This window comes from Melampsora larici-populina (genome assembly GCF_000204055.1).
Source record: "Melampsora larici-populina 98AG31 unplaced genomic scaffold MELLAscaffold_6, whole genome shotgun sequence".
NCBI classification, from domain to species: Eukaryota; Fungi; Basidiomycota; class Pucciniomycetes; order Pucciniales; family Melampsoraceae; genus Melampsora; species Melampsora laricis-populina.
The window spans coordinates 1,144,692-1,162,685 of NW_006768770.1; the positions used below are offsets into that span (position 1 = coordinate 1,144,692).

The 17,994-nt window shown below is 43.5% G+C and overlaps 4 protein-coding genes across 4 annotated transcripts; 1 reads left to right on the forward strand and 3 right to left on the reverse strand.

Annotated features, from left to right (window-relative positions):
* Nucleotides 1-2,004: 2,004 nt before the first annotated feature.
* On the reverse strand, nt 2,005-3,020 carry MELLADRAFT_124458 (uncharacterized protein; the record flags this gene model as incomplete). The annotated part of the gene is made up of 4 exons (XM_007406548.1): nt 2,005-2,160; nt 2,227-2,604; nt 2,664-2,774; nt 2,856-3,020. 4 exons carry the CDS (start codon nt 3,018-3,020, stop codon nt 2,005-2,007), a joined length of 810 nt encoding a protein of 269 aa, XP_007406610.1.
* Nucleotides 3,021-5,422: 2,402 nt separating this feature from the next.
* On the forward strand, nt 5,423-8,678 carry MELLADRAFT_103528 (uncharacterized protein; the record flags this gene model as incomplete). The annotated part of the gene is made up of 7 exons (XM_007406365.1): nt 5,423-5,696; nt 5,804-6,146; nt 7,140-7,370; nt 7,442-7,566; nt 7,634-7,762; nt 7,825-7,918; nt 8,138-8,678. The coding sequence occupies 7 exons, from the start codon at nt 5,423-5,425 to the stop codon at nt 8,676-8,678; spliced, it is 1,737 nt and encodes a 578-aa protein (XP_007406427.1).
* Nucleotides 8,679-10,878: 2,200 nt separating this feature from the next.
* MELLADRAFT_103529 (uncharacterized protein) lies at nt 10,879-11,882 on the reverse strand (the record flags this gene model as incomplete). Its single annotated transcript, XM_007406547.1, has 3 exons — nt 10,879-10,984; nt 11,063-11,431; nt 11,494-11,882. The coding sequence occupies 3 exons, from the start codon at nt 11,880-11,882 to the stop codon at nt 10,879-10,881; spliced, it is 864 nt and encodes a 287-aa protein (XP_007406609.1).
* Nucleotides 11,883-12,617: 735 nt separating this feature from the next.
* Nucleotides 12,618-14,402, reverse strand: MELLADRAFT_94500 (uncharacterized protein; the record flags this gene model as incomplete). The annotated part of the gene is made up of 7 exons (XM_007406546.1): nt 12,618-12,953; nt 13,015-13,061; nt 13,140-13,275; nt 13,424-13,695; nt 13,760-13,854; nt 13,921-14,000; nt 14,076-14,402. The coding sequence occupies 7 exons, from the start codon at nt 14,400-14,402 to the stop codon at nt 12,618-12,620; spliced, it is 1,293 nt and encodes a 430-aa protein (XP_007406608.1).
* Nucleotides 14,403-17,994: the final 3,592 nt, after the last annotated feature.

The window sequence follows — 17,994 nt, forward strand, 5'->3', positions numbered from 1 at the left end:
AAAAATTGATCAGGTCCACCGCTTCATCGACGTTGGTAATTTCAGGCTTAGCTGGGACTCGAATTTTATGTTTGGTCTTTGTTTGCATGCTCAAGCTAGTGCTAGGCATCCCTTGACTTAAATTTGGAACCGCCGAAGTGACTTGCAATTGCTCAGACCTGATGATTTCGTTTTTGTTTATCACACTCTGAGGCACGTGGGATACACTTTCAGCTTCATCCTTAACCGGGGAGATCTGTGAGCTCTGAGTATAGAGAACCCGATGCATCTCATCAGCCTATATAATCAGAAAGTAGATATTGAAAGTAAAAGCCAAGCAACTTTCTTTTTTGAGTGCGTACTACTCTTGCGAACACGTGATACGTTGATATCTAAAAAGACGTGCCAAGTCAGTTGAGCTGTAAGATAGAGAAGTGAAAGATAACTTTCATACCTGCTATTTTGGCCTGCTTCCCACTTGGTGCGCATTCACTCTCGCCTTCTACTTGCGCAGGTCGCTTTCGAACAAAAGAGGATGGGGGGACTGGAGTTGTATTCCGGAGCGCCTCCAGGGTCTGAGTTGGTGGGTAGTGAGATCGCCCAGCTTCAAGTGAAGAAACACTGGGCTGCTTGACGTGTGTGGCGGATGAGTGATTGGCAACCTTCTGATTGGATGCTTCGGCCATAGGAGTCGTAAGGGTCAGCGCAGGTGCATCGCTAGTGGGATCCGGGAAGACTATAAATGAGATACCAAACATGGAGATTGACCAAAGTGACGAATGTGAGCTTTTCCCAGGTGAACAAGAGAGCGTAACTTGATATATATGTTAAAAGACGTACACGCGGGCTGTGCTTTTCGCACCTTGTCCGAAAGTTCCTCTATGCCGATTCTTGGTCTCAATGTGATCATTGGATGATTTATATGCATCCAATCAATCATCATCTGCTTGTTCACACCTGGAGCATTCGGGTCAAAGATCTCAAGCATGGCTGTGTCTATTGTTAGTTCGAATAGATGATTATGAGAGTGAGGATGACTGTGTTAGGTCGAATACAACAAAACTTCAAGACACATACGCCAAAATCCAATCGCCAAAGGGAGGGAAAAGGATGACGGAGACGGATCGGATTAGTAAATGGGAAGATATAAAATTGAAAAACACAAGTGAACGAAAAAACTCAAACGTTGGCCGGGATTATAAACCTTCCAATTGTCATCTGCTCGGAAATGTCCATAGAAAAAAGAACCCTCCACTAATTTATGACTATAAATTTATGACTATGCACTCGGAGTGGACCTGCATTCTTCTAAATGCAAGGCGTTCTTTCAAATTAATTGAATAGGTTCATGAGGGGTGTGTGATGACAACCGGAAACAGGCATTGGGGGAGTAAGGTCCTCATAAATTCCCCATTGCCCTCTCATTAAAATTGAATGTTGAACATGTTCAACTAATCACTCTCTCAGATTCACCAACGTTGCGTATGAACAGATGACTCTCACCCATCTTCACAGTTATACATAAGCTATGGTCCATATATGTAATGAACATTGGTTTTCGTCATGTGCGGAAAGAGCCTTTGCAATCTGACTACGCCGCCAGAGTCTTTCTTCCCCAGAGGCCTCATCAATGGATCTATCACGTTACACTTGTATTTTGGCTCATATGTTGTATGTATTATTTTTGTAATGAACTCAGTTTTGAAATGTGTGATCTGATTTTTGTATTAAGATCATTTTTGAAACCCATTTCCTTTGTGCATACATAGACATAGCCATAACAGTTCTCATTCGACTTCAATGCGTCCTGTCCGACGACTTTCAGATGGGAAACTCGTACGCTCAATTTGAAGATAAACACACACATTCCGTGTCACAATGAGAAACTAAGATCTAAAACAGTAGAACTCGAAGAAATAGAACCAAAAGAAGAATTACTGAAGAAAAAGCGGATCACAACATACGGCATTGATTGAAGGGAGGATTCCAAAAAGACTCAAGATCACTGAACAGGAAATTAAGTGTTTAGAAAAAGAAAAACCCGACAAGAGCAACAATGACGGTAGCAGAGATGGTGAGCTCTTTCTTGGAAGCTGAAGAGCTAGCATCAACAGCAGTGTAGGAAGTGTTCTTTGCTGGTGCAGCTGGTGTAACTGGTGCTGCTGGAGTAGCAGGGGTCATCTGAGAGGCACAAACAAAAACGTTAGATTGACATCACCAATTGTAGGAAAGAAGGAAAAAACATACCGGCATGGTAGGAGCAGAGGTTGTGTTACAGGTTTCAGGGCACACAGGTAATCCGTTCCAGGTGCTGGTGTTGAGGCCAAGGTTGTGGGCTCCAACGATGGTGACGTTGAAGGTAACATCCATGGTGGAGTTCATCATGCTAGAGGTAGAACCAGTGCCATTGTGAGCGGTCGGGTGCATAGACTTGGGTAACCAAACACAGGGGGTTTCTGGAAGTGCGGGATGAGTGGCCTCAGGGGTGGTAGGTTTGACCGGAGCAGCAGGAGCGGCGGAAGGAGCAGGAGCGGCGGGAGTCTCAGGAGCGGCAGGAGTAGCAGGAGCAGAAGGAGCAGCACCGCCGGGAAGATCTGGGAGCGTAATTCCGACAGATGCACAGCTCTGATGGGAAGTCAGACCCATGATCGGTTATTGAGAACTACAAAAAGGTGACGACTAACCTTTTTGCCAAAATCCATACCGGCTGCTTGATCGGCGGCGTCGCAGGTTAGGTAGCAGTTACCTGAGGCCATGATGAAGTCGGACAACGAGCAGAGACAAGAAAAGTCGGTCTGGTGAAAGTTGAACAAAAGTTACGCGTCAGTTTCATGGTGACACTGAAGTCAAAGTCCAGAATGAAAAAGTGGATGTACCGGAGAGCAAGAAGTGCCGTGTTCAGAGAACGCGGTGAGCAAGCAGTTTTGCACACACGCTGGCAAACTTGCAAGAATCTCGGCTTGTCGTTTGACATGTGGGTCGGTAGCGACAGCGCCAGCAATCAAGGCCGAAGCCATAACGGAAAGTGTGAAACTCTTCATTTTGGAAAATGTGCAAGTAAGTAAGCGCGGATTAAAAGGATCGCAGAATAACGACGATTTAAAGCTATGTAAGGCTATGTGATGGATAAATGAGTGAAGGAGTGATCAAATAAAGCACAGGAAGAAATCGGTGGGGCCAAACTGACGTCTCCTTCGTTGGTGCGGCTTTTATGTATTTTATGTAGAAGCCCAAGACAGACACAGGTTGGTTCCGGGTCGTGGAAAAAGAAACTTCTAGACGGTGATAGTCGAGGTACATCGAATGCAAATTCAACCATTTGAAAGTGTTTGAAATGGATGACAGAGGATGACAGTCAGTTAGATTCGTCGAGCCGGATGCATATGTAGAGCGTCGAGCTTTAAAAGTCTCTCGTCACTTTTCCCATGACCTCGACGTCCATGACAAGAAGCCTGTCATGAACTCTTGATTCAAGCAGCGACCCCAAAAATTGAAACGAGTGTTTATAGGCGCATGAAGGCATTGGTGGATCAACTCATCCTGATTCCGCCTGACTCTGGCCACTTTTTTTTCTAACTCGCCGTAATTGCCGCATACTCGCGACTGGGTCTATCGAAAGCCGCGGGCCACGAGGCAGGTCGCGCATGGATTTTTTGCTTTGTCCCTTCCGATATACTGTAGTACATGTTCATTGATTCGTTGATTGGCTTGAGCGTGACATTCATGTAAAATACGTGCGAACGTTCTTCTACTGTTCTTCGACTAGCTGACATCCGTCAAGCAATCGTCGATTAAAGCTACGTAGATGATCTCTAAACTTATCAAGAGTCCCGCGCTCGCGCATCCTACGGCTCGTTTAGGTTTTCTCGAGGGTGATGAGGTTCACGAGTCACGGCAGCCGGCATGTAGAATGCACCACTCTCGAGTGGATTCACCCTATGTAAACAGTAGTCAAACTGCATTTCTGGACTGTACCTAGATTCTATTTCCTTTCATCTGAAAACCACTCGCATCCATTTAGGCCCCGTTTGGTATGGCTTACAAAAACTGGAAGAAATGTATTATTTTTTGAAAATAATCTATTTTACACTTTTTCAAAAAAACTCGTTTGTTATCGCTTTTGCCCTTCTTTGCCCCTCTTTTCGAAAGCCATTTTTCAGTCGATAATCGATTATTTTGGATCATTTTGAAAGCTGCTCCAGACCAGCTTTCAAGTCTCGATAATCCATTATCAACCCGGGAAAGCCTCAAAACTCGGGGCTCCGTCGCATCAAGATTCAAGACGACTTCCGATCAAAATCTTGACAACTGCAAACGATTCTTTTTCCATCACGCAAGAAACTTCAAATGTTCATGTTTATCAACTTTAGTCTGATTTGTATATCTTCAATTGTTGTAACGCGACTTCAATCTTTGCTAACGACTGTGATCCTTACAAGTTCAACTCTCATTTTGTAATAAGTTGACCTTCACAATCATCAATTTGACTTTGGTATTTCCCCCAATTCCTGGTGATAGATAGAAACAACATCACCTGTTTCCTGGTGAACATATAGACTGAGGAGTTCAAACTTGGACCAAGTGATCATTTCACTACTGATTAACTCCATTAACCCATTAGTATTCTATCGAGTCATCAATGGATCAATAGCCAAGTTGTGTTGATCTCTAAACGACTTGACCCATCAAAAATCAAGATGATAGTAGATTTTGATTGATATGTAGTCAAGTTTGATGAAATACCAAACAAGAACAAACAACATCAATTGATTTTTGCTTTGAAAATTGAATTTCAGATCTGAAAATTGGCTTCATAAAATAATAGATTATGCAATGCATAATCTATTAATTTCTAATGTATTTATAAAAGCTAAAAGCTATACCAAACGGGGCCTTACATATGTACCCTGAAATTTGAAAACTACAAGTCGAGACCTGATAACACCCAGGCACGCATGATCATGTGCCTGAGAAGTACCAAGCTCGCACCGTAAGCTCTGCATCTCACAACTTCGTTCAGAAAACACCAAGTTCACATACATATGTAGTCAGCTCAGCACTCTACCACTCTCCGCATCAAATTCAGAAAACATCAAGCTCACAAATTCAACACCATATTATCACATACTCGTATTCCACACCTCCGTCCAATAAGCGTCCAACAGTCACCTCACCGGTACTCATTATGGGTGGCCGCAGAAAACTGCGAGGTTTCATCACCAACGTTACTGATGATCGTAAACGTCGAAAGAAAGCCAATCCGGAAGCTGAAGCCAGGGCCGAAGCCAAGTTTATGAAGAGAATTCTAGACACGAAACAATTCCTCCGCGGCACCCCACACCATCCTCACGAGCCAGCCGGAGGCCCAATTAGAACCCCTCACGACGGAACTGGAGATCTTGATCTTGAAGAGCCCAATGCCAACGACTTTATGCTATTGAATATGAACGAAAATGATCCCGATCCGCCCGATGATGATGGTGACGACGATTGGATTGATGTAGAAGACTTTGATCGAGATGGAGCAATTCGAAGATTTGTTCAAAAACATCGAGGATACCGTTATGCAGCCCGACGTGATTCCCTTCAAAAGCAATGGGAAGGTCTCGAAAATCAGATCACAGCCGTCTACCTCGAGAATGAAGTTGCTACGTTGAACTGGACTACAAAAGCATCATACATTGGTGATGTAAGCCCGGACTGCCAGTGTCACGCAGGTGTGTTTTATACTCGCAAAATGGATTTAATCGACATTCTTGGTAAGGCTTTTACTCAATGAAATCCGATTCCACACTTCGAAACTGACCTTCCACCGCTATCACAGGACGATCAATATCTCTACCAGTCCGATTTTGCAAATGCTTACCTGAACCCATCCAGCTGGTACATCAAGGTTATATAGCTGCTTCTCCAAAACAACCTCGCACCGCCTTTTCGATTACTTTATTACAACAACATCACCACTTATGGCTCACGACGGTTGCTGCGAGGTCAAGCTATATTGATGGCCACCTCAATTTCCTGGACAAGCGGTCAGACAAAGCCCTTCGAGCAAGAGGAGGTCGTGGCACTCGGCGCAACCTATCAGAGCCCTTTTCCAGCGCTACTCACCTCTTCACCCGTATCACTGTACTTGCTAGCACACTACTCACGGAAGGACTTCAACTGTCAAGCAAGGACCTTTGGGCAGGCAAATGCCCTCGATGCTTTGGGCCGGTACTGAATGAGACGAAGGGATCCGTTGAAGAGCCTGACTTCATTATTTGCATGGACGGAAACTTTCAACATCGACATAATATCCTCGCTAGCAAAGACCAACCTGAGGAAAGCCAATACCCGTCCTTATTCATTAAGCCAAGTAAAATAAAGCAACAAGATGCCAAATTAGCCGCTGCCCAAGCTACTGGGAATGTTGCAGCAACCGAAGTAAGTTATTTTCCTTAAAATAACTGCGTAATGAGATATTGACTCGAAAGAAACCACAGGATCCCTGCTCTGAATCGCACAAGACAGCGAACGACACTCGAAGCTCCTCGACGTGGGACCGATGCGATGACACTGGTTTATTTGCAGCCGCCTGTCGACACGATGTTCCATTAGTGATGGCCAATATATATCAAAGTGGCGAAAAGTAAGTAGTCCATTCTAATCATTCTACAAATTCTGATTAACTGATTTGAGCCGTCTTTCTCCTTTCACCAGGATGTATTACCCACTAAGCTTGATGAAGCATATCATGGACGACTTTCCAGACGAACGATTTGCTGTTTTGTATGACATTGGGTGTCATCTTGACAAGCATATTAAATTGGTAAGTTTCGAATTTTTCACCGAGTTATTGATCACCTCCTGTTGATACTGATTCAATATAAATCGTAGCACAATCTATTACCTGAACATAAAGGTCGAATCATGTTGGGAACTTCTGTTTTCCATGCCTACGTGCATACTTGGGCCTGTCAACTTCTCTACAACCCTAGGTACCTTGATCACTGGGGCTTATCCGACGGCAAAGGACTTGAAAGGAATTGGTCCTTCTTGTCGCGCCTGATTGCTGGTTTACGAACGTCGACTCGATTACATCGGCTGCAAGCGATAGCTATACTGGCCGGATTCCTAACCTACGGCCTTCAACTAAGCACTGCCGATTGGTTATTAAGGCGACTTCAAAAGACTTCAACAACCATCAAAGAAGCTCAAGCTACACTCGACCATTGGTGTCAAAAGCTCAACCCGTATGAGCCCGGCCGCAAATATACGACAGCGTTCTTCCGGAAGCAATGGCAATCCGAAAGACTTGCAAATATTGAAAATTCAAAAGATATCAAAATTCGACAACAGATCGAATTGGGCAGGTTACTGTGCCTTGAGGATTTGCATTATAAGGTCTGGTGCGTGATTGTTTCACCTGCAAATTGCACCTTCCAAATCTTTCACTGACCCCCAGTTTGATCCATCACAGGCTCGAGGATGGATCACATGAGCAGCGAGCCGCTGAACGGCTGGAACGGGTTCAACAGCTTGGAATCGAGATTGCCGCACAGCGGCAGAAAGTTGGATTGCCTGACTGCTTTACTCATCTACCAAGTAAGCATGTCCACATTTATTATCGCTCCGTAATTATTGATGTTTAATAATCTTGATTAACAATTAGAGGACGCGTTCGATTTGTTATTGAAGGTCTGGTTTGCCAAGACAGAGGTGCGCACCAGATTCCTAGCTTTGAGGGCCGAACAAAGGCCATTGGACCCAGAAAACCGAGTTGGTGGTAGCTCACATCTTGGTAAGTCCTTCATATAACCTCATTTGTTGATTCTACCTGAACCATTATTCCCATTCCGAAAGGTACTCATGAGAAGGAGCGTATCATGGACGCCATTCAAAAAAGAACACGCACTATGAAGAAAATCTTGTCAAATTATAACTACATGGCCCAACAGTTCGCCGACATGTTCCCTGATCATCCAACATCTCCAGTAATTGAATACATCGAACTTCTTGAACTCGAGGCCGATGATCCTTTCTGGAACAACGGAATTTTCACTCACTCAAACGAACCATGGGCACTTGATCATGCCACTCAGATGGGAATGCGAGCACTTGCTCGATTACAACGAGGGCGTGAGGAGCATCGCAGGGTCGGGTGGGAGGTGCGAAGAGCCATGCGTTGGGCTACTACTTCTTTTGACCGTCTCTGGAACATCTTGGAACCTCTTTCGCAGTCGGACATCCTCCCTGAATCAGTTCAACCGTTCTTAGAACATGATATACTCAGTTCTGCTTCATTACGCGCCAAGGTATCTATTGTTAAAGGCGTACTTCACAACGAATTGACCAGGATTGCCGAGTTAACTCTTCGGTGGGATTTTAAGATCAAGCAGGTCTATTTGAAAACCGAAGCTCAGGTAGGCGATTTGCAATTGATGACGCGATGGCAGTGGCAACTTCAGAAGATGGAAGAACTACGATTGAATGGCTTTGGATCGACCAAAGCTGGGGACTTTGAGCATCTAATGCCTACAGTTCCAGTCCGACATGATATCATACCTCAAGGCGTTAGAGAAGGTGGACCTGAGGAGCCTGATGAGGTTGGTGATGGAGATGTATCTGACATCAATGAGGAGGAATGGGCACAGGGAATCGATGAAGGTATGATGAGAAACATACTCGAAGCTATAGGACATGAAGTAATATCGTAGTAATTTTTCTCTAAGTTTTGTTTTAATTTCAATGTCTTTTGTTGTATTTATAATTTTTCTCTTTATCGTTGTTGTATGATATTTGCAATTGATCAGAATAAACATGAGACACTCAAAATTATAAGAGTTTATATATATATATAAGAGTAAGTATATAAGAGTAAGGAAAAAACACCTTGACTCTAGTATTGATAGTGATTCTCGAGCATGAAGATGCCGTGTTATGGTAAAAAGTCGTCCATAAAACATGACCTCCACACCAACACGCAGATGAGTCATATAGATGAGTCATATTACACCAGTCTATGTTCTGTAATATTCATAGAGTTCGTGTAAGAAATACACCTACAATCCCATTGAATGGATGTTTCGAAGGTGAAGATGACGCGCTATCGAAAAAAGTCAATAGTGAAAAATGTCCCCCGTACAAAGGTGCACATAAAATCACGTGCAAAGACCAAATTTACGAAGTCATCATAGACTTCGTGTCAGTTTTGTACCTGAGGGAGACGAAATTACCTACATGCTAGGATTGAAAGCAAGTTTTGATGAGGAAGATCAAGAGTTACGAAAAAAACTCATTAACAAAAATTGTCCACCATACAAAGAAGCATATTAATCAACGTACAAATATCGATTTTGCTTCATCTTCATAGACTTAATGTATGTTTTGTACATGAGTGAGCCAATAACCCCTGTTTTTTAGGATTAAAAGCCATTTCCGAAGGTGAAGATCACAAGTTACGGAGAAAAACCATTAATGAAAGATGGCGCAAATACGAACAAGCATATAAGTCAACGTGCAAATAGAGAATTTGGGACATTTACACTGACTTTCTGTCACTTTTATACCCGATTCTGAAGGAAAAACATGACTTTCGGGATCGAAAGTGTCTTTCAACAATGAAGATGAGGAGATATGAAAAAAAGCTATTAGTGAAAATTGACCGCGATACTAAGAAGCACATAAACTCACGTAGAAACATTGATTTTGTGCTATCTTCATAATGTCCATACCAACTTTGTGCTCAAGTTGTATCAGATACCAATAACGAGTGTTGTGCAAGATTTCCCTCAAAACGCTTTTCATGAAATCTAACACAAAATTGGACACGTATTGGCCACAAACATAGTGAAGAGAGCACAAATTTGATGTTTTAACGTGAGTTTATGTGCTTCTCTGCATCGCGGATCTTTTTCATTATTCACTTTTGGCCATAACTTGTCATCTTCATATTCGAAAAACAATATCAATCGAAAAAAAAGAGGTTAATTGCATCCAGTCAGCTACAAAAGACACACAACGTCTATGAAGATGAAGCCAATGTGATGTTTGCACGTTGAGTTATATGCTTCTCTGTATGGCGGTCATTGTTCATTATTGAGTTTTTTTGATAGCGCATCATCTTCACCTTTGAAAAAAGGTTTTCATCTTAAAAAACAGGCCTTTACGGGCCACTCACTTACAAACCGTACACAAAGTCCTTGAAGATGAAGCCATACGGACGCTTGTACGTTGGTTATTATGCTTCTCTATACGATGGACATTTTTCATTATTGAAAATTTTGCATTGCGCGTCATCTTCACCTTCGAAACATCCTTTCAAACTTACATTGTGAGTGTTTTCTTCTCGCTCAATCACAAAGCTTACTCGAAGACTATGAAGATGACGCCTAAAAGATACGTCCGCGCTGGCTTATATGCTCCTTTTGACGGTGGTCATTTTTCATTATTGACTTTTTGCCGTACCTCCTCATCTTCACCTTCAAAAACCGCTTTCATTCCTCAAAGTGGTGTATCTGCACCTTCGAACTCAGGTATAAAAGTCACACGAACTTTCCTCATCTTCACTTTTCAAACAGTCATATCACTGATTTCATTCCTCATCGTGTAGTATCGTGTATCCACTATATATATATATAAATATTACAAATCAATAACTCATAACCCGGTCAACAAATAGAAATGAAACGAAATGAAACAATTTGAGACGTTTGCGCACAAGCGACATATGTAGTAGTACAAAGATAACATAGAAAACTTAAGAAAATATAATCCAAAAAGGAAATGGATAAGAATCAGCACACATCTTGTATCGCGGTGTACAGTCAATGGAAATTTGTATCATAATATCTTTTACGGAAGGCTGCTACCTATCACTACTATCTATCTGTAATATAACAAGCAATCATCTCGTGTCTATAATTCGATATCAAGAGATTGTCTATAATTCGATATAAAGAGATTAGACACGCGTAAGCCTGTAACACTCTCGCTTATAGCAGCAGCAGCAGTGGTACTGTTCCTTCCTACTCAAAGAACCAACGATGTGTTAGCTGGCGATCTTATGTAACATCGTATGATTCCAGGAGACTTCACTCACGGTCTCCAACTCCAAATCTTGGACCAATCGTTCCATGGGGACACCACCGGGTTGAAAGCTTGAGTTTGTTTTCCTTTGAAAGCTTGACGTGTACTTTGTTTCGAGTGTGAATGAATGGACGGAATCTTGTTTGACAATGAGGTAGCCTTAGGAGTGGCGTTTGGGGAAGTCAGATCAATCCTGTCGGGGGATGATGCAATCTCGAGATCGATGATCTTGGTCAAAGCAGTGTTCGGATTGCTGTTGGTGGAAGGTGGATCCAAATTCATCGATCGAGTATTCAAATCGGTCGGTTGGCCATTTGAAAGGTCGGTTGTGACACTGATAGGGGTGGGCGTGCCAGATGGGCTCTTATCGTAGATGTTTTGACTAGATGAGGCATGTAAGTGAGAAATGTTGTTGATGTTGAGAAGTAGAGCAAAGAGACTTACTTCGAGGTATCTTCCAACAGCGTGTCCATAGTCCACTTGCAGTAAGGAGGCATACCGAGTAATGCCTTTAAACTGTATATCTTGCCGTTAGTTGTACGGCGCCAGTCTGGGATCGGTTCGGCTGAATTGGAGGTTTGAGCACATTGATATGAACGGTGCCCAAAGATGCCACACTTCATGCACTGATCTTGGCCTTGGTGGACTCCCGGGTGCGCAGTTAAAGGGATCGAGACGGGGACACGCTCAGCGCTCCCGCGAGTAGACTTGATTAGTTCTAAGATCGAACTGGCCGCTGCTGAACTGACTGGAAATGACGAGATATGAAGGCCGGGCGTTAAGGCACTTGGGGAAAATTGGATGGCGGTACGGTTGGTAATGGGTGAAGACATGATGCGATGTGTGAGGTATAATCTAGACTTGACAAGTTGAGAAGTAGTATAGAAGATTTCAAGTAAAACACGATAGTGAAAGTGAAAGTGGCGTGGATGGATGATAACTCGAATGGTGTGGATGATAAGTGTAGATCTGGAGCAATGAGGAGTTGGAAGGAAGACAAAAGACTCACAGGTTATAAAGTCCAAGAGATGACCTTCCACCCGATCATCGGAGGTTGAGAAGCCTTGAAGTGTACTTGAAGACGCGAATCGTGACTTGAATGTTTATCAATAGATAACCTTTATATTACGTGTACGTTGTATACGAATCATCAAATACTTGCATTGCATTAATGATTGGCTTCCTATACAAATTTCTCGCGATATCTCAATTTCTCAACGATGTTATCCTTTAGATAGAACATCGGGCACAACTATAAGTGTAGTAATCATAGTGACCGATATCTTTTTGTACATAAAGGATGCTTGCCGAAATGGATGATGCATGCCGAAGTCAATTCAGGCTTAAAGTGTACATGATATCAATATCGTAAATGATCCTTTGACTCTTGCCAAACTCAATTCACTTTTTCGAACGTGAATGTTAATTGAGCGCGTACAACTGAGGTGTTTCTTATCATCACCGTGAGTGACTCGTATCCTTTGGTTGTCTTATCATTTCATATCGAGCAAGAAACAAACTTTGAAACAAACAAAATAACAAAAAAATAACAAACAGTAACACGATATTTATGAATGCGACACGGTTTCCGAAGACATGGAATCTAGGGTATCAGAAGGGGGAACGCGAGATGTAGCAGTATCGGTAGTATTTTCAGTATTTTCAGTGTTTGCAGTGCGTTGAGGTTGAGCCGGAGTTGTTTGATTAAGTGGAGCCAGGCGGATCAAGTTGTTCTCGAGGTCGCTTTCGAGGGCCAAGAGTTTGGCACGTGTGATGTTGCTACTGACTGATCTGAAGGTCGCTTCAACTGATCGTGCGCCAGGGAGTAATTCAAGTTTGAATCCGGCTTCCGCGAGAGTGAGATCACATCTACTCCATGGCCAATGTTTCAACCCGGTTACTTCCTCTGAATAAAGGTATATATCAGCTGTGACTAATGAATTACATTCAGTCTATAAGACTTACTGCAATAACTTGAGAGGGACGCAACGACTCTGCTATGAAACTGGCGACTATTCTCTAATAAATGAAATCATCCGTTAAGCATGTAGAAACAAATCCGATATTTAGAAAACCTTATGAAAACCTACCTGATTTGGATTTGGTCATTTCACCGGGTTTTCGACCAACCAAGTGTGCTTGGACTTCGGTTGCAAAGTTATTGAAGCCATCCATTGCGTAGATATCCTCCACGATTTTCGTGACACCTACCGTTGAGCGCGTGAACTGAAAGCTATGAGTATTAATGTGATTGGAAACGCATACAATGACCATCTCAAAGTGGTTAGATTTGGCAAAAGGGATGCTCTGTTGCAGAAACTCGAGGCGTCACTCAGAAGTGTTCATCTGCAAGTTATCAATAAAAAGTACTCACCTTTTTCATGATGTCATCTAGATATTTGTCAGCGTTATCCTTGTATTTTTTGAGACTTCGTGGATTGACTACAGTGTTGGATCCAGACTGTAGTGTTTCGTTGCGAGATTGAGCCCCGACTTCCAGTTCCGCAAGGTCTTCGTCCATAGCTTGAAGGCTGGCCGGATCGGTCTCTTGAGTGGCCTCCTTGTAGACGTCCTTCTCCGCCTCAGTCATGCTTTTCCACACCGCACTGAGCTGTCTCATGCCTTCACCACTACCCACACCTCGAGCTAATCGTAATTTACCGTGCCTGTGTCAGTGAAGGATGATTATCGTTGTACATACTTAACTCACCTGCTTTGAAAACTTCTCTGGCTCTGGGACTTTGGAGGAATCGGTTCCATCGCGAAGGGCGGCGAACACCGATGTACTCTCCACTAAGCATATCACTTCTTGTCAGTGTAGTGTACATACATATGTACATACTACAGATATGGAAGAAATGAGTCGCTTACAAAACTGCTTCAATGTCTGAGACGGTGGTGCCAAGTTCGAGGGCTTTGATTGCAATCATGGTTTGCAATTCCTCGTGGAACTCAAGTAGAGACTCAAGGATATCATTGCTCATGCCGGAGGTGGCATGCTTTTCTGCTAAGTATCAAAGCTGAACCGCGGTTTTATCAGAGTTTTTCAAATCGGCTGGGTCGAACACCGGTTCTTCCTCCGTTTCAGCGCCAGAGCCGGTATCATTTCGCTTTCGCTTGTTGCTTTTACCTTTTTTACTTTTGGTTTTGTTGCGTTTGCGGGGAGGTTTGTTCGTAGCAGTTGATGGCACTTCGGTAGTATTGGTATTGGTACTGATGCGCTGGCTGGGTGTACTGGTATGTTGTGTATGGCTGGGAGTGTGGAGACCGCTCGCTTCGTGAGCAGCAATGCGTTCTAAATTGGCTACTACCTGGGTGCCGGTGGGATGGAAGGGGTGTCCAGTGATCGGCATAGTGGCTTGAATATTCTAGGTTGGCTGTGGTGAGCTGTGGTGATCTGAGTTTGGGGATGGATTGAGTTTGGATGGATTGGGTTTGAATTTGTGAACTTGGTGTTTTCTGAACAAAGTTGTGAGATGCGGAGCTTACGGTGCGAGCTTGGTACTTCTCAGGCACATGATCATGCGTGCCTGGGTGGTATCAGGTCTCGACTTGTAGTTTTCAAATTTCAGGGTACATATGTAAATGGATGCGAGTGGTTTTCAGATGAAAGGAAATAGAATCTAGGTACAGTCCAGAAATGCAGTTTGACTACTGTTTACATAGGGTGAATCCACTCGAGAGTGGTGGTAGAATGAAATATTCTCTGACAGGACCTTGAAATGCCCTTCAGTAGGCTTCAGAAAGGGGGGAGGAAAACACCGAGGAAAAAACCAAAAATGTGGAATTTGTGATGAGGGACCAGGGAGCCGGGGCACGGGTGTAGAACTTGAAGGTTGCACCGGTCCATCAATTTAGAATTTCGAAAAATTGGAAATTTAATGGTGGATTTTCGAAATCCATGCATTGGTGGGTCTTTGAAGTGATGGGCTGGCTCGTAAACGGAAAACTGCACAAGATGTGTGTCAAACTCATTTTGACTCATTTTGACCTATTCTTATTGCTTGTCTCTTCCTGACCCCGACAATCCAGTCATCACATTCAGGGATGACAATTAGGATAAAAGATCTTCCAATGGCGCGGGTTGTTCTTAGACTAGTGTGTTTGATCTTCCAGCTGTCTGCACTGTGGCACATCAAATGTTGCATTGAGTGAAAATACCAAGATAATAAGATAAGACACCATCAAAAAAGAGGCTGGTCTGATACTTTTGGAAGTTTAATCGATTTTTTGAATCAAGGGAAATGAATACTTTTGTTACCTTTTTTTACTCAGGTCTCTGTTGTGCAAATTGTGTTGGTGTGAAAAGCAAAGCAAAACGGAAAAAAAGCAAGTGCATTATGTGGTGCATATATTAGAGTCAAACCAAAAAAGGTTACCACAAACAAGTTTATGGAAAGTCCAGAAGGACTGTGCGCCGCGTCACCGGGTGCTAAGCTTAAGTACCCTGTGGCTGGGGAAAGATGCTGGGAACAGGAGCATAAGCACCTTCTGCATGTGGGAATGCATCAAGGAATGCTCTGCACCTTTTTGTCTTTGTGGTGTGGTTGTGTAATGTACAGTTATTCTAGAAATTGATGTCATGTTCGCCCATTTTTTCCCCCAAATACAGGTGACGCGCAGCACAGCAAGCCTGTATTTGGCACTAGTCTTTGTATCACAGATCGGAACTGTTCCAACAATAGCATTGAATCTCACCTCCATCCTATTCACTGTGTAATTTTACTAGTCACTGGCAGGCCAGTGAGTTCCATTCACCTCAATCCAATCTCAATTCAATGTCAGTTCAACATCAGTTTGACCTCAGGATGAGCCCCAACCCCCAAAAGCCGGGTTTCGAGGCGCCTGTGAGCCAGTTTTTTTCCCAGGCGCTAGAACGGTGCCCGAGCCCGGCAAACCCAACAGTTTTTTTCAACTACAGACCTAGAACGGCTCCCAGACCGAGAACCTTGACGGGAGTACCCGGGTAGCCGGGGTTTTCCGGGTAAACCTGGGAATCCGGCAAATACCCGGGGCTTGAAAACAAAAACCAACAAAAAAACCTCAAATCAATCAGGTTTCTTCCCGTTTTGTTGGGATTTGTAATGGCAGTGAACGTACATTCACAAATTTGATTCATATATCTGCTCTTTGGGAAAATATTTGGCCAGGAAGAGGCAAGCTCACACCCTTTGAAACCTCAAAGCAGGGGAATAGACCCGCTTTGAGCTACAGATTGAGATTGATCATTGACCACTATTCACCTCGGGAGACCCGAGGTGATTCAATTTTTTTTGCCTACCAGAACGACCCCCCGGAATGACTATCCCACGGGGTATGGTCATCCAATACAGGCTGGCTCGACCCCTGAGCCTTCTGGGAAGCCCCGCGGGGATCCCCAATCCCCCGGGTCTTGGGGCTCATCCTGAGTTTGACCTCCAATTATGTTTGAGTGGGGGATATGCATGGGCTGCATAATATCTCAAACCTTCCAGACATTCTGACACCTTCATGTGTGGACATGCAAGCAAACTTTATTCCAGTTCATTCTGGAAGGTTGCTTGTCTGCGACTCTAGGCCAAACATTGAGATTGGATTGATATTGAACTGACATGGATTTGAGATTGGATTGAGATTGGATTGAGCTGGATGTACCCACTGGCCTGCCAGTGAGTAGTAAAATGGCACTGTGATTCCTCTTCTCTCAATCACCTTCACTCAGCATTGAATCTCACCATCGTCCCATTTCATCCCTTTTCAACACGTTCCATTCATCATCAATATTGATTCAATGAATTATTCAATGAATTCTCTGGCTACAACGTCTTTCCATTGACCGCCCATGGCACAATAAGATTTCCTCCCAAGTCAATCTGCTTCCGGCAAAGTAGCCTAACATTTCCTCAACCACAAGTTAGCCAAAGAATTAAAACACTCATAAAACAACAGTCTCCTTTATGTCTGTCAACGCCAGAAAGAACTCCCAGAAAGAACCCTAAAATCATACATTTCCAAGAACCTTTCACTATCATCACTCGCAGTATGGTCAACCAATCAAATGTTCCCTTGTCTGTTTCTTTTCATCTCCATGCCTTTTTCTCTAGTCGTCTTTCTTTTGAACCCAGACTGATATTGATATGTTTTTGAATTTCTGTATTCCATGCAGGTCTGCGGCTAAAGGCTTGCCCCAAGGCAGAATCAAAGTCATGAGCTGTGTGATTCCCACTTGTAGCTATAAACAAGCCCTCCTGGGGCAAAGAGCAATGTTAGTTCCTTCGTGTTTAGATTTGTATCACCAATTGCAACAAAGTTGAAGGCTGTTCTTCCCTTTTGCTTTAGGTTTCCTGCTCCAGGCTCCACCCCACCCTTTGTCAGTCATGCTTTGACTGAGGTTGGCAAGTCACCATTCACCTCCCCCCTCAAGGCGCCTTCTAGACCAGCTTTGTCACTCTTGACCCCCTTGATGAACAAAGTCATGAACCGTCTACCTTCCGGCACCAGACCCACTCACTCCGTGTCCTCTTTGGATCTTTCAAACAAACCCCATATCCATCCCTTGATGTTTGAATCACCCGTCACTTTGCAAACGTTAGGTTTGCCTTTGACTGTTTGCACCACCCTTTCATCTGTTTCCAAAAAGACCAAGCACACTACTTCTTCCAACACAAAGAAGAGGCCTGCAAAGGTCTTGGATTTGGATTCCGACCTCAATCAGGCACATGGCAATGAGTCGGATGACTTACCAGATGCTGGTAAGCCACTTTCATTTCCTAATCACGCTTCATAAGCTATGCTAACTTGTCATTATCAGATCTAGGACTTCTTGATGCCAGTGGGATTCATCCATCTCAATCTTCCAGTATCCCAAACACCGTTGAGGGGGACAACACACACAGTTTTCAAATTGCCTTCAATTTGTGGCAGCTTGAAGTCCCCCCCGGAAGCTGCCAACGGTAAGAGATGCAA